This window comes from Muntiacus reevesi, chromosome 1 (genome assembly GCF_963930625.1).
Source record: "Muntiacus reevesi chromosome 1, mMunRee1.1, whole genome shotgun sequence".
NCBI lineage: Eukaryota > Metazoa > Chordata > Mammalia > Artiodactyla > Cervidae > Muntiacus > Muntiacus reevesi.
In genome coordinates, this window is record NC_089249.1 from 149,018,012 (window position 1) to 149,033,781 (window position 15,770).

A 15,770-nucleotide genomic window follows, 5' to 3' on the forward strand; every position below is an offset into this window, starting at 1 on the left:
TGCACAGCTATAAATGTACATTTACATAAACATGAATACACAGATGAGAACAAAGACTGCTTGATCCTTGAGGAGTGAGGTAAGCTCATTCCTGTAACTCTGAGTTACACAATGTCCTGAACTGTCTAGAGTCCTGGAGATGGTGGTCAGGAGACTGGACTCCAGCCCCAGCCCAGCTTCTCTGACATGGACAGGTCAGTTTTCAAGCCTGTTTCCTTATCTGTCCAACATACAGGCTTCTTATGAGGCCTCAATGAGGTTAAGTACTTAGTGAAAAGAAAACAAATCCAAAGGGGATCCTATTACACACCCTATCAGTTATGCTCAATGGAGTGTACCTCTGAAATATATTTCAATTCTTTTCATTCTGTTGCAATGGTCCCTGTTGAATTTGTTTTCTCATTGCTTCTCTCTTGTCTATTATCATCTTAACTGGTCTTCCTGATTCTGATTTTTTTTTAATAAATTCTCTTCTCTTTCTCTGTCTCTCTTTTTGCCACCATGCATGGCATGCAGAATCTTAATTCCCAGACCAGATATTGAACCTGTGCCCCCTGCAGTGAAGCATGGAATCGTAACTGCTGGACTGCCAGAGAAGTCCCTGGTCTTCCAGATTCTTTTGTGGTTTTTCTCTATCCTAACAATAATCATCCTTCTGCCATGATCTTCCACCTGTGCATTTATCTATAGCTCCCCAATACATGCTATTTGAAATGCTTGGCCATATAATATGAAGGAAAGCTTTTTTCAGGTTACAGAGCTACCTGTTTTAACCGAACAGCACTAGAGAGAGCTGTGAACTTTATTTTTCTAGCCGTGTTATTGGAATGCCTGTCCTCTGGCCCCTAGAGGGGAGTTTGAGTGACCCACCCTGCTGGAAACAAAGGCTCTGGGTCTCCTCCCCTCCCCTGGGGTCCTACTCCTGGCCCCTAGCCCCAGTTTAGACCTGACAACAAATGGTTTTCATCATCTGACCAGTTGCTGAGCTCTTGGTCATGTTTTTGTACTTCTCCCTGGCTACTTCTGGTAAGTCTCCTTCTGACTGATGGGTTGACACTCTCTGACCCTGTCCAGACTTCTTCATGAGAGGAAAGTTTTTGTTCTTTCATTCTATATATGTCTTGAGGGCTAATGGGCACAAGGATTTATGCTAGTTGAATATGGCCCCTGCCTTCATGGAACGGATAGCTTAATAAATAAAACAGCAATTGAAAAGGCTATTATGAAAATGAAAACTATTACCAAATAAGAAGGGCAAGATGTTGTGGGAATGTATAACAGTAGAAACCCTAATTTAGATAGAGATGTCGGGAAAAACCACTTGAGAAAATGACATCGAGCTGCGATTTCAAGATGAATTGGAGTCAAATGCTGATTGGGATCAGCATGTGGGGAGAAATGGAGTTTAGCAATATCTAAAAGAGATCCCTGCCTTACTTCTTCCACTCACCCAGATCAAATAGCCTAGATCATCCCCCAGAATGTTTGTGGGTACCAACTTGCAGATAGAAATCTGGGCTGGGTGGAAGCAAAGGTGTGAACACTAAATCATCATATTGTTCTATCTCTACCATCATGGGCTATGGGATGTTTGGTGAGTTACTTAGCCTATCTGATCCATAGTTTCCACACCTGGGAAACACAAATGATAACCCTTCAAGGTCATTGTGAATGACCAATGAACACGAAAGCAGTTTGGAAACTGACAGCCATGGGAATGAGAAGGAGGAAGTTGATCTTAGGGTATCTGACCCAGCACTGAGGTGGATCAGGAATAGAAAATGTTGACCTTGTCAGGAGCCAGTCCTTTTAGTCTTGTACTTTCTTGAAATATCAGAAGTTCCATATATGCTAAGGATACATGTGCCCTCTATATTTTATTTAAAGGGATAAGAGTAATTTTTTATATTTTCTACATGGCTAAATTGTCCCAAAGGAGACAGCCCTCTCCATAAATGATATCACTGGAATTTGGGTTGCCTGGCTTATTGGAGACCCGTGCCTCTGTAAATTGCTGGGGCTGGATGGCTATGTCCTACCCTAGTAGTATATAATGGCATGGGTGGATTGTTAATGCTACCCTTTGACAGCAAAAGCCCACAACTTTCAGTCATACCTGATAGCCAGTGATAGGTTAGCAGAGACCATCTGGCTTGGTCTCTAGAGAAATCATTCTGCTTTTGGAGGAACAAAGCTATATTTACTGATTATAATCTGGAGCCAAGAGTGCCAGGCATCACAAGGGCTCTGGAATGACTGAACTTCTGAGAGATACCAGGCATTAGCAGTATGATGAAATGGCAAAGACCTCCATAGCCCCTGATCCCTGGATGCCCACAGGTTACTTTTTTGGAACATTTATGTCAGTAAGACTAGCCCCCATGGTGTCCTTTGGCTGGAAAATCACCTGTCACTTCCAGTTTGAGACACAATTGCTCTTCTAACTGCTAGTGACCAAAGCTGAGGTGGGGAGTCCAACTGTCGGATGGAACCTTGGCAATAGAGAATATTGGAGGTGGCTACTCCCCCTGCAACCTGATTGCTTCAGAGCTATAGCTGATTAGCTGTGTTGCAAGGATTAAATGCATCCTGTAAGCAATGCATCAAGATGGTGCCTGATAGAGGGTGAGTGTCCTGTATATACTTTACTTATTAGTTATTTGTTAGCAACCATCACCCGTGGGCATGGAAATAGGGTCTAAACTCACCAAAGAACAAAAGGCTTTAGAAAAAACAGCACATCCCTTTTCATTAGGTTCCCCACAGCGTTTCCTCAGAACCTCTTTGGACTGACCATCACGGCTATTTTCCTAGTTACTCAAATCACAAGAGGAGACAAGAGCAGTGAAGACCCGCCATCCTTGGAATCTGAAATGGCACATGTCCAAATGTCCAGTTTAGGGTGTGTATGTGTGTGTGTGTGTGTGTACACTATGGTGTCAGCTTGTGATGTGTGTGTGTGAGTGTACTAAGCATTTGAGATGGAATTTTCAGATCCATCTCCAATGACCATTCTGGCTATGAGTTCTATGTTTGATACTATTAGTGTTACACAAGTTCAGAGAAAAGAGAGATTAATAGTGAGGAGGACAATCTATAGTCCTTCAACCAGTTCAGAATCAGTTTCCATGTGGTGTTTGCTGTATTACATAATTTAACCTCAAAACTATCCTCTGAGGCACAGATGTATACTTTTTTTCTTTTTCTTTTTTTAAATCAGTGGGAACACTGAGGCCAGGAGGTGAATAGTTATCCAAGGTCATATTAATTAGTAAGTGATAGAGCCTGGTGTGGATAGTAAGTGATAGACATTGACTGGTGATGCAAAGTCAACCTGTGCCTGAGAGTGAAGCGCTCAGGGAATGGGACTGTATAAAGGGGGCTACAACCAGAGGAGGTAGTAAAAAGTTGAAAGTGAGGTTTACAGGCTGGTGTGAGACCCTGGAGATCTCAGCAGAGGTCTTAAGGGAATAACATTCTTCAAAGGCCTCTTATTTTGGCCTTCTCGGAAGACTAAGGGGGAAGAATAGGAAAGTGAGCTCCCAGAAACAGATCATTCCAAATACTCTGTATTTAGCATCAATGGGTTGATGCAAGTGAAGAACATTTGTGATTAAATTCCCTTGGGTGTCACTTTCCAAGGACAAGTTTTAGATTCTATATCGGACAAGAGTTTAGACTTTTTTTTTTATTGTTACGACCGGACTTTGATTGCTATCTGCAAGGGAAACAGACAGTGGAAACTATTTCAGTAGGACTGATGGGAAAAACACATTTTCACAGTGCCCTGAATAGCAATGCCTGGTGTTTGAAGTCATTATCATAATAAAGGGTAAGCTGGGAGGAGGAAAATCCACTACAAATGACTTTATTTTTTTTTTTTTTTTTTTTTTATTAATCACTTGGTATTATCTTTAATTAAGCACAAAGATTTTTCCAATCACATCACATAGAGATCATTTTATCCACTGCTCTGTTTGGCTGCCAATCTCTTATCTCTCTCCTCAGCAATGGTAAGGCGAATACCCTTTCCACGGGGAAGAGAGATCCACGGTTTGTTGCCTTTGCCAATAACGAAAATGTTTGAGAGCCGTGTGGCAAAGCTGTTGCCGTTCGCATCTTTCACATGAACTACATCAAAAGAACCTGGATGTCTCTCCCGGTTTGTAATCACACCAATTCTTCCCAGGTTAGCACCTCCAGTCACCATGCACAGGTTACCAGTGTCAAATTTGATGAAATCAGTAATCTTGCCAGTCTCCAAGTCAATCTGAATGGTGTCATTCACCTTGATGAGGGGATCAGGGTAACGGATGGTGCGAGCATCATGGGTTACCAGATGAGGGATTCCTTTTGTCCCCACAAATATCTTTCTTACTTTGCACAATTTATACTTGGCCTCCTCAGGTGTAATACGATGAACAGCAAAGCGACCCTTGGTGTCATAGATCAAACGAAAATTCTCTCCAGTCTTATCAATGCTGATGACATCCATAAAACCAGCAGGGTAGGTTATATCTGTGCGAACTTTGCCATCGATCTTAATGAAACGCTGCATGCAGATCTTCTTTACTTCATCTCCAGTTAGGGCATACTTAAGTCTATTCCTTAGGAAAATGATTAGGGGGAGACATTCCCTTAGCTTGTGGGGGCCGGTAGATGGACGAGGGGCAAACACACCAGTCAGTTTATCCAGCATCCAATGTTTTGGAGCTGCTACGCGTTTCAGGTGCTTCTTGGGACCCCGAGCCATGGCTGCGCTAGGCACGAAAAGAGCCTAAAGAGAGACAGAGAAGAGAGAAAGATAACCAGGAAAGTCAGATTGTGTGTTGATTGTTGGTGAGAAATTTCCAGTGAAGCTTAAACTTTTTCAATAGACTGTCAGCCTCATTTTATTTGTTCATCTGTGCTATGTTAGCACTAAGTTCATAGCTTGGCACTCAGGAAGTGTTGAGAGAGTATGTAATGAATGAAGAAATGATTAAACGAATTAACGAATAAAAATAAAGAACCCATGAGGTGTTCAGTCCATCAAGCAGTCCTGGCAAGTCCTGAATATGCTGTATCCAACAGATGTCTAATAAAAATTTTGTGCAAATGGAGTAGGTTTCTGGTTTCAAATGGACTGACACTTAATTCCAGGATTTGCCACTTAAACCATACCAGCATCCAGTCCTCATTGTTGTCTTTCATCCTTAGACCATCCCAGAAGACTTTATTCAATGTAGACCTATTCAAATATTAGGCCTGGTCTAGTAATCTAGGGATTTTATCAGCTAGAGAGCAAGACTTACCAAGGATTGTTTGATTTTTCTGAATTTCTGATAACCACGTTTCCTTTTGTTTTGGGTCATTGCAAAACATATTCTAGACTTCTTTCATCAGACTGTCCAATTTTGTGTGAGTTCTTAGTGATAATAGTGCTCTTTGTAGAAACACTCAGCTTTTCAACACTAAGGAACTATTGTTGGTATGGAACTGAGTTGCCACATAATTGAAACTCTCATTTCCCAGGAGGGGATACCCTGACCCCAGAGAGCTTGTAGCAGAGCTGGTACTGCCATCTCCTGCCCTCTGTCCCATCTTGGGTGCGCTTTGCCCATCTACTGGCCAAACCCATTCTCCTCTTCCTAAGGAAAGAGGCTTGGGGATATGTGAATTGGAACTTTTCACATCAATCTGGTATTACAACACCACCCTCTGATGAGTTAAGTGCAAATGAATCAGAACCAGATGGGCAAATTTTCCTGAAAACAACGTGATTAAAAAGTAGAGGAGGAGAGGAATTTTTGGTGAAATTCTATGATATGTGGCTACATCAGATGGACAGCACTTTGCCCTGCCTTCAGCTCCTCCCATCATTACCACCTGGAGAAAATGACATGTCAGAGCTTCCAGAGGGAAACAGCAGTCAGAGGCAGGGATGGTACCCACAGTCCTCTAACTAGCAAGGCTGTCTTCAGCCCTCATTTTTTCAGAGGTCATTCTTGGCAGGCAAATGAGGTTTGGATGAAAAAAAGCGATCATAAGGAATTAATTCTGGAGAAAAATCTAGGCTTAGACTTTTAACACACATTTCTCTTAGAATGCTATGAGATTCACATTTTCAGATCTGACTAAATTCTCTTGAGTACTTATTAAGTATAAGATTTTGTGCTAGGCACTCTTGTGATTCTTTTCTCACCTTGTCAGGCCAGTGAAGTTGTGAGGTGGCAGGATCAAGAACAGATGAGTGATATCAGGCTCAGAGGAATGAATTGACTTGCTCAAGGTCACACAGCCAGGCAGAAAGAGAGCTGTACTGTCCAACTAAGTAACTACTAGCTATGTGTGATCATCTAAATTTAAATGAGTTAATTCTAACTAAAATTAAAAACTGAGTTGCTCGGCTGCACTAGCCACATTTTAAGTGCTCTATTACTGCACATGGCTAGTGGCTACCATGCTGGACATCACAGGTATGGAATATTTCCATCATCATAGAAAGTACTGCTATAGAAAAGCTGCTTTGGTGCCGGCTTTCAACTAAAATCTTTATGACACAGTTCTGCGCTCCTTCCATTATATCAACCTGAGTTGTCTCATGTAATACAAACATCTAAAATGGAAGGCAGTTTCTCCTAGGCACAACCTGAAGCTTTTTCCTCCTCACCCTGGATGAAGTATACACGGAGACTCAGGCTGTTTCTTTATTAAGTTTGCTCTGTTCTGTATGTGGCCAGTGTGAAACAGCTATGGGCCAGGAGTCAGATGGGAAGTCAGATAGTTGTACTGCGTCCCTGTTAAACTCATCCACATTTCAGATGTATGCTTGGACAGCACAAGAGGCTGTTGCTATGGGATGTGCTAACACGCAGCAAAGATAGGAAGGGAATCAGCACCATGGAGTGGAAAGATGGTGCAAATCGGGTTGGAAAAACTGGAGTCTGAATTCCATAGCCATGTGGGCTTGAGCAATTCTGAAGAGGGTGGAGTCAGCTCCCTTAAGTGTAGATATAAGACACTTTTCATAGTAGGTGTCCATAAAAGTAGCGCCTTTAGCCAGTCACATCCTCCTCTTTCTGTTTCTTCCCCAAGCCCTTTCCTGGTGGGAGTTATCACCAATTCCATAGTATTCAAAGAACACTCTTTGACTTCAATGCCTTTCTCCCATTTTCAAGACTAGTTATCAGAAAAACTGCTAATAATTGTTTTTTTTAATAATATGTACGAATTAAAACAACCGTCCCAGGATGTATCTTCCCTTTTGTAAGGTGTTATTTAATCTTATAAAAGCAGATATTTCTATTTTAATCCTCACACTAGGCTAGGTTTGAAAATGACGTGAGATTTACTTGGAATAGATGCAGAGAAAACCAGTGAATTTTAATCCTGGAGGATTTCTCTTCACTCTTAGTTGTGTGTTTATATGTCACTATCACATTTAATCCAGTAAAGTATTTGCAGCAGCTTACTCAATGCGGCTATACTAAAATGGTCAAGCAGAAATTTAACATATTTAATATTCAGAACCTGGGAAAACATAAATTAGAAGTTTGCATTTCAGATTATAATATAATCTAGAAAAAATTCTATTTTAATTATAGTATAGATCATATTATAATATAATCTAGAAATGTAGATCATAGGGGAATATACTGCATTGAAATGATGACATTTTACAATATTTTACAAATTTACAAATTTAAAATTTTACATTTTACAAATTTATGACATTTTACATAATTAACCAGTACTGCAGAAACTAGTCAATAATATAATGTTTATACCTTATGTTTGGCTAACACTAACACTTTACAGAATGATTCACAGAAACGTGCCACATAAGGGAGGTTTTGTGACTGTTTCTTGAGCGATGTGAGGAAAATGAATCTCCAAGAGGTAAATCATTCATGAAGGTCAACCCAGCCACTTAGTGGCAGAGTCAGGATTCAAGCTCTCTGTCCCCCAGCTCTAATTCACTGCCCTTTAGAGTGATGACAGCTCATGTTTATTCAACACTAAAATTATAAAAGACTCTTTATTTCTGGAATACTTCTCTTGAGCTTCCCAACAATCCTGCGAGGTGGGCGTCATTACTCCATATTACAGGTGAGAAGTGACTCACACGATTTAGCATAGCCTATATGGAAAACAATAAGTACTTAATTTCTGATAATTTCACTTTAAGTCCAGTGGTTTGCTTTTTTTTTTTTTCCCACCACAGCCCAGGCCTTTCACCCTGCTCCCAAAGGAGCAAAAGTAAAAATAAAAAGTAAAATACAATATTTCCAAATCAGGATGTTACATATCCTTGGGTGATCTGGTGGGTGACAGCTCTATTTCCCAATAACAGAAAAAGAAACACAAGGGAAGTCCCCACTGGACGGTAACTCTTGCAGACCCTTGGAACCAATGTTCTGGAATTTGTTTAATTAAAGGGCATTTCGGTCCTGAATGTCACTTCAGGGCTGAGTCAAGGATAAGCCTGTGTGTCTTGATATATGCAGCGTGCGAAAGGATTCAAGAAATGCTCATGGCCACGTCACCAAGGTTGCTCAGTGACTGCATCAAATCAGCTCTTCCCAACTGGTTGTTTCTTAATGACGCTGTTGGCTTGGGATGTGCTAATGTGCCCTGTGCACATGTGTCTGTGCATGTTTTATGTGTATCTCTGTGTGTTTAGGGTGATTCTTTCCAATGTGTGTTGCGCTTTTTATGATCTTCACAAATGTAAGACTTCACTGTAATAAGAATGGGGGTAACTATTTTTGGGGAGTTGAAGAGAGAAGTGAAATTTAAAGGAGGCAGGAAACAGAACTGTGTAGATCTTATTGTCCTCCTTTGGCAGCACTTAGCTCTGTTTTTGGAGAAGGAAATGGCAACCCAGTCCAGTATTCTTGCCTGGAGAATCCCACAGACAGAGGATCCTGGTAGGCTATAGTCCATGGGGTCACAGAGTTGGACATGACTGAGTGACTAAACACACACGCACAGCCCTGTTTTCGTGGTGTAGCAAAAAGAGGCTCATAAAGGTAAACCATTTCTCACTCTTACTGGGCCAGGAGAGAAAGTTTCATTGTTATTCTTCCTTGGAGCTCATGTGGTCATGCCAATATGGACTCTATCTCGCCTCATGGATTCAGTATTTCAATGAAATTATCTGAATATTGACTGAATTTATAATGCTGATCCCATCCATTTGCAAGGATATTCAGTTTACAAAACGTTGGTCTGTGTTATTCCATCTGCTATGTTATCTCCAGTATAATCCCATGAAGTACCCAGTGCAGATTATTATTCCCGTTTTCCTAAGGAGAACACTGAGGTTCAGAGAAGTTAAGTGACTTACTAAAATCATAGGCAATACCAGGTCTAGAAAGGAAGAGAGGGCATTGATATTTGTTGATAATCAATTTGTGCGTCTTGTGCTGAAAGAGAAGCCAAATCTCAGAGAGGGGTCATAATTGGCCTAGCCACTCAATTTAGGCTTCACCAGCAACCTGGGGAGTCAGAATCAGAAACCGAGACTGCCTGTCTCTAAAACTAGTGGTCCTTTCTATTACACCGCAGAATCTCTGTGTATAATAGCCAGCGGGCAAATTTTGAAAAAAAAGATGTTGGCATTGATTACCCCAAACCACTGACAAACCAAACATTATGCAAATCAGGACCCACCATGTGAATAATAACTCACATGTGTAAGGCACTTTCAGAAGCACTCTGTGTAGATCTTTCTTTAACCCTCACAGCAATCCTGTGGGCTAGATATTCTCATTGCTCCCATTTTACAAATGAGGAAGTAAAGGCTCGGGGAGGTGAGGAGCTTGAATTGTCACACAGCTAGTGGGTGGCAGAGCTGCAATTCCAACACAGATCTGATTGGAAAAGATTGTCCCCTCTTCCTGTTATCCAGTGCTCCTTACAGGCGAATTCTTCTGGCATTTGGGTCATTTTATGGTCACATGTCTTAAACTGAACCTACTCCATCCCTTATTACTACCCACAGCACAAAACTCAAACTGCTTAGCTTGAAGTTCAAGATCCCCAGGCTGTCTGAGTTCGTTTCCCACTACCTCTTGACACACTCACACCCCAGTCACATTGCAGTGGATGCTTTTCCCTGCCACATCCCATTGCTCTCCAACCTTTCCATTGTGTCGAGAATGGCGTTGAGGATCCTTTCTCTCTTTCATGGACCACCTCAAATGCCATCAATTCCAAGTACTCTTCCAAGAATCCTGATTAATTGACTGTAATGTCCCCACGGTGCTCCCCTATGACTTAGAGCATCCTTACCTTGCCTTCTTCTCCCTCCCCAGATGCCACCTAGACTGCTCTGGCAGGGTCTGATTCACTGCTTCATCCTCAGCGTGGACCGGTGTCTGACTTATGCTGGGCACAGTAGATTAGGAATGAGCATTTTCTTTAGACCTGCAAAAATTGACCTTTACCCTGTAATATACAAGTTGCTTCCTATCATTCCTTTTGATGTAGGAGAACAACTTAGGGCTTTGGAACCAGGCAGGTAGGTGTGTGTGTGTGTGTGTGTGTGTGTGTGTGTGTGTGTGCGTGCACAGTTGTATCTCTTTGTGATACCATGGACTATAGCACACCAGGTTCTTCTGTCCAGGGGATTTTCCAGGGAAGAATACTGGAGTGGTTTGCCATTTCCTTCTCCAGAGGATCTTCCCGACCCAGGGATCAAACCCACATCTCTTGAAACTCCTGCATTGGCAGACAGATTCTTCACCACTGCATCCCCTGGGAAGTCCTTGGAACCAGGCAGATCTGGTTTCAAGTCCCAACATGTTTACTTCTCAGCTACAACTTTGAGAATTACTTATTTAGACTTCCTGAGCCTCAGCCCTTCCATGTGTTAAAATGGTGATAGTGGTGCCATTCCCACAGAAGGAGTAACTGTTAGGATTGAACAGATAGAGAACAAAGCATTCAGGACTGCACCAAGCACAGGCAGCACTCAGTAAATGCTAGTTGTTAGGCAGGAGTGTTACTATTGGAATAGTTTATAATATCTCTCAGCAACGCGGTTAGATTTTCTTTGGATCTGAGTATGCCATCCTATTGTTTGGGAGTTTAATTCCTCACCTTGACCAATGCTCAACTCTTTTGTCATTTTCCACGTTTGTTTGTTTTGCTCTTGCTGGTATTATCTATTTAGAATTGTGGTTTTGTAAACCATTTCTTAAAATGCCCCTGTCCTTTAAGAGATGGTATATCGGGGAGAGAGCAGCAGGCAGAAGGGAGTAGGGGAGAATGGGAACAGGGCTGGAATCTATTTCTCATCAAAGCCACTCAGCCACTCTGGGACTTTTTCCCACATGTGCCAATTGAGGAGTAATGGCAAAAGTGAGATCCCTTAATGCTTAAATACACTGTGTGTATAAGTCCTCTGCTCTTCAATCCTGGAACAGTAGATGCTCTTCAGCAGAGAGATGTATGTTAAGGGCATCTCTCCCTGCCCTCTCTCCAGAACACACCCTCACCCCCCCAAATGCCCAGAGGAAACCTGCAGTTCTGTTGTTTGAACATGTTGTTTTATTTAACCAAGTGGTTGTTTGCAAATGTTTTCTGATTGTAACAGCAGTGAGGCTGCCTCTCTTAGAGGAGATTGAGTTCTTTCTTTTTGAAAGATACTGTTTACTGAAATAAATTCCACCTCCTCCTTTGTTTGGCTTTTCCTCTGTAAGCAATCAAAGCCAACTGGCAGAACCGGCAAGCTTGCTCAGTCCAATGTGGCATCTGGCTTTCTTTTCTTTTTCTAAGCTGAAGGGCAGGCTGTGTTGTGAACCCCACATTTCTTTGCAAAGGCAATTAGTTTTGAAAGCACTGACCAAGAGTCTACCACACAGAAAGACCCAGGGCAAAAAGAGGAAAAGGTGGTCGTGGCTCATCCTGGCTCAGGATGGTGGAGGATCAGGGCCAGGTAGGGAGAGCATCAGTGATCACCTAGTCCTGTGTCCCCCAAGTGTTTTCACACAGTCCTTGACCCACGAAGAGTTCCTCGGAAAAATGCCCAGTGGCAGATGAAATTGGAAAAAGAAAAACATAGCAGAGCTTCTAATCTGGATTCAAAACAGATCTGAGCATATGAAAGGTTCTGAGGTTTGAAATTCGAAAAATTGTATTTAATTTTGTTTAGTAGAATTTCCCAAGTTTATATGACTAGGTGATGTGTGTGTGTGTGTGTGTGTGTGTGTGTAAACACATGTGTGTGAAAAGTGTTAGTCTCTCAGTCATGTCCGACTGCTTGCACAGGTTATACTAATTCATGGCAGACACAACTTTGTACCAAGGTATTTTGACCTCAAAGCCCAGCTCTCTTGCCAGTCCATCGGTTGTACCTGCCAAGTAGTTGGCCATTCAAGACAGGCTTGTAAATGAGCCTGTAGCATCCGGTTCATTTATAAGAGTCTGATTGGGCCCTTATAGTATTTACCTCAGAGAGTTTTACATTTTTAAGTAATTTATCAACATTTCAAAGTTAGGGGTTTTCCTGTTAAAAGCCAAGATTCTTGCTGTTCTTGAAAAATTAGACGAGCTGGCAATATTTGGCTAGAGTCCATCATGGCAACAGCAAGAGTGCAGTTGTTTCCTTGCATGAGGCTCTGGCTCTCCAGTTCACCACGTTCCCACCCGGACTGACTTCATTCACTGTGTCTCAGGCGTGGCTTTGCTGCATTTGAGCTGGTTCAGAGGACATGCTGGTGAGGCCACTGCTGCTCCTTGCACTCTCCCCCTCCTCTCTTCTAAAAGCCTACTTCAGTCTCTGAATATCTTTGACAGGTGAAACCCGAGCATGCCTGGCATATGTAAACTGCTGCATATTAACAACAAAGTCAGTATTTATTGAATGTTTATTCTGGAACAACCTCTGTTTTTAGCATTTATCAAGGATTCCTTTATTTAATCTTCGTAACAATAATCTTAGCAATTATTATGACCCTTTTCAAAAAATTCTTTTTACTGGAGTATAGTTGATTTACAATGTTGTGTTCATATGTACGGTGAAGTGAATCAATCATACACACTTTTTTAGATTCTTTTTCCATGTAACGCCGTTCATTTTTGAGATGAGAAAATTGGAGCATAGAATGATTAGCATAACTTGTTCAAAATGATACAAGTAGAAGAATCAGCATTTAAATAGAGAGAACATGCTCTCCACCACTATACTACATTTCAGAAAACATTGTTTTATATTAGTGTTATAATAGTTTTTTTAAAAAAACATTTTATTTTGAACTAATATTAGACTTACAGAGAAGATGGGAAAAAAATACAAAAAAAATTTCCTTATGTTCCTCACCCTGCTCCCCTTAACATCTTAAATAACTTTAGCACAATTATCAAGTACAAGAAAGTGACATTGTTAACTGAATTACAGATGTTTTTCTCATTCCACCAATTTTGACATAGGTGTTTGTGTTTGTTCCAAAGTTCTATTCATCATCTCATATTGTGTCTTTTGTTATTTCTCCTTTGTCTCTTCTAGGTTTTAACAGTTCTGCAGTTTTTCCTTGACTTTTATGTCCCTGATATTTTGAGGAATACTGATTAGGTATTTTGTAGAATATTCCTCAATCTGTGTATATCTAATGTTTTCTCATGATTGGAATGAGACATGTATTAGTTTTTGGCAAGAATATGAAAAAATGGTGTATCCTTCCCAGTCTATCATATCAGTGAGTTAAGGATGTTGATTGCCTTATTGCTGGTAATGCACCTTCATCACTGGGGTAAGTTGGTGTCTGCTAAGTTTCTCTATTTTAAAGTTATTATTTTCCCCTTTTCAGTTAGTAAGTTTTTGGGGGAAGATAATTTGAAATCATGTAAATCCCTTTTCTCCTCAAACTTTTGTGCACTAATTTTGGCATCTTTTAGTTGATCTTATCTTCCACCATGTGCTTCTTTTGCTTACTTACAAAATAAATAGACAATATTGGAATATTATAGCAAGAATCACAATTTTAATGCAAAATATTTGGTGATGACTTTTTAATAATCAATATTGCCTTTTCATTTTATCATGGAGTTGATATGTCCTAACTTCACATGCGTGAATTTTGTGACTTTGAAGAAGCACCAGCCATTCGGAATTTCAGTTTCCTTATTGTTAATAGAGACAGCAAAGTGGTGCTATGTAGATAGAAAATCATGAGTGGACTGACTGTTTCAGTCAGATTGGCTGGGCTAGACGCCTGAAGCTGTATGATTTTCAGTGGATCATATAACCTGGCTATGCCTCACTTCTTCTTAGAGCTAATGGAAGATTAAATAAGATAATAGATGTCAAGTGCTCACTTAGTACAGTAATGGGCATATAGTAAGTGATCACTGCATATTTGTTGAATATTTAAACATTTAACCATATTTGCTATATTTAACCATTAACCTTAGAAGTAACACTTGTTATGGATTGTAGAAGGTCTAAGACTTTCTTCAACCTCCAAACTAATATATAGCTTACTCTGCTGCAATTTCATTCATGCTGATGAAAGTCATATGACTCCTGGGTCAGAGACAAAGGATGCCATTACTCAAAGTACAACAAATAGCATGATCTTTTGTTTTCATGGGCTCTGCTTGACTCCCAAATCTCTTGAGGCTGATGTGGCATGACCCAGATGGTTTGCTTCACAGTTGAGAAATCCTGAGCCAGGAGACCTTTATATTTTATATTGGAAAGCAAACAAACTTGCTCCCTTCTCTAGAGAGAGACACTCTATTTTCTCAGGTTGTTTACTGTATAAATATCCTTGATAAGTTAGTTCAGCACAAAAGATGTCAGCTCCTCTGCTCAAAAGATGTGCAGAAATGGGAGAGACTTGTGGAGAACTGTCTCCCCCCCAAACCCTGAGTAATATGCTTCCTTTTGGAAAAGAACAAACAGACCTATAGGCACTTTTACCAGGGTCTCAGAAAGTAGTCACCAGGGCTGCCATTGTGGCTCAGCTGGTGAAGAATCCGCCTGCAATGCAGGAGATCTGGGCTTGATCCCTGGGTTGGGAAGATCCCTCTAGAAGGGAGCAGCTACCCACTTCAGTATTCTGGCCTGGAGAATTCCACAGACTGTATAATCCGTGGGGTTGCAAAGAGTCAGACATAACTGAGTGACTTCCACTCTCAGAAATTAATCAACTCAGTTAATTTCATAACTCCCCCTGGTTTCTTAAGACTCTGTTGCCACTATATTTCAGCTTCTGTAGGGCTTTCCAGCAAATAAATCCTATATCAATGCTTTTTTCTTCCTAAATAGGCAGCATGAGATTCCAGCCACTGTTTCAGGTCTGTTAATTGTGTCTCAGAGCAATCAGCTCCTGAACCAGTGTTTTCTCTTGTGCACATGGAGAAAAATGATCTTATCCATATATTTGGAATGGTGGGCAGCAACAAGCTTTCTCTTGGTAAGAGCAGAGGTATGTCTGCGGAAGTATGCTGTGCCCTTCAACCATGCCCCTGCCCCATCTTTGTGTCTTTTCTGCTTTTTACAATGGAAGCTTTTAAAATGTCACATCTGTTTCCAATCACTTCCTTTGGTCTTCACTGTATGATCAACTCAGCAACCTGACTTGTAAAGGGATCCAAACTGTTTTGCAAGACAACCAATATATGTTAAAGAAAATTGCCCTTTAAATATACCAATTGCAAAACAAACAAACAAGCACACAAGAAATGTTTTCTTTAGTGTTTACACTCAAGACAGAAAGAATGAACTGCTCTTTTATGACAAAGGGTTTACTGCTTGACTTAAGCACAAAGAAAGACAT

General features: G+C 40.9%; 1 protein-coding gene across 1 annotated transcript; it reads right to left on the reverse strand.

The window, feature by feature from the left end:
* Positions 1-3,867: 3,867 nt before the first annotated feature.
* On the reverse strand, positions 3,868-4,771 carry LOC136164163 (small ribosomal subunit protein eS4, X isoform). Its single transcript, XM_065928958.1, has one exon. The coding sequence runs from the start codon at positions 4,751-4,753 to the stop codon at positions 3,962-3,964; it is 792 nt and encodes a 263-aa protein (XP_065785030.1). The 5' UTR covers positions 4,754-4,771; the 3' UTR covers positions 3,868-3,961.
* Positions 4,772-15,770: the final 10,999 nt, after the last annotated feature.

Excerpts from the sequence above, each read along its gene's own strand:
- LOC136164163 (XM_065928958.1), bottom strand. The coding sequence starts at position 4,753 with ATGGCTCGGGGTCCCAAGAAGCACCTGAAACGCGTAGCAGCTCCAAAA.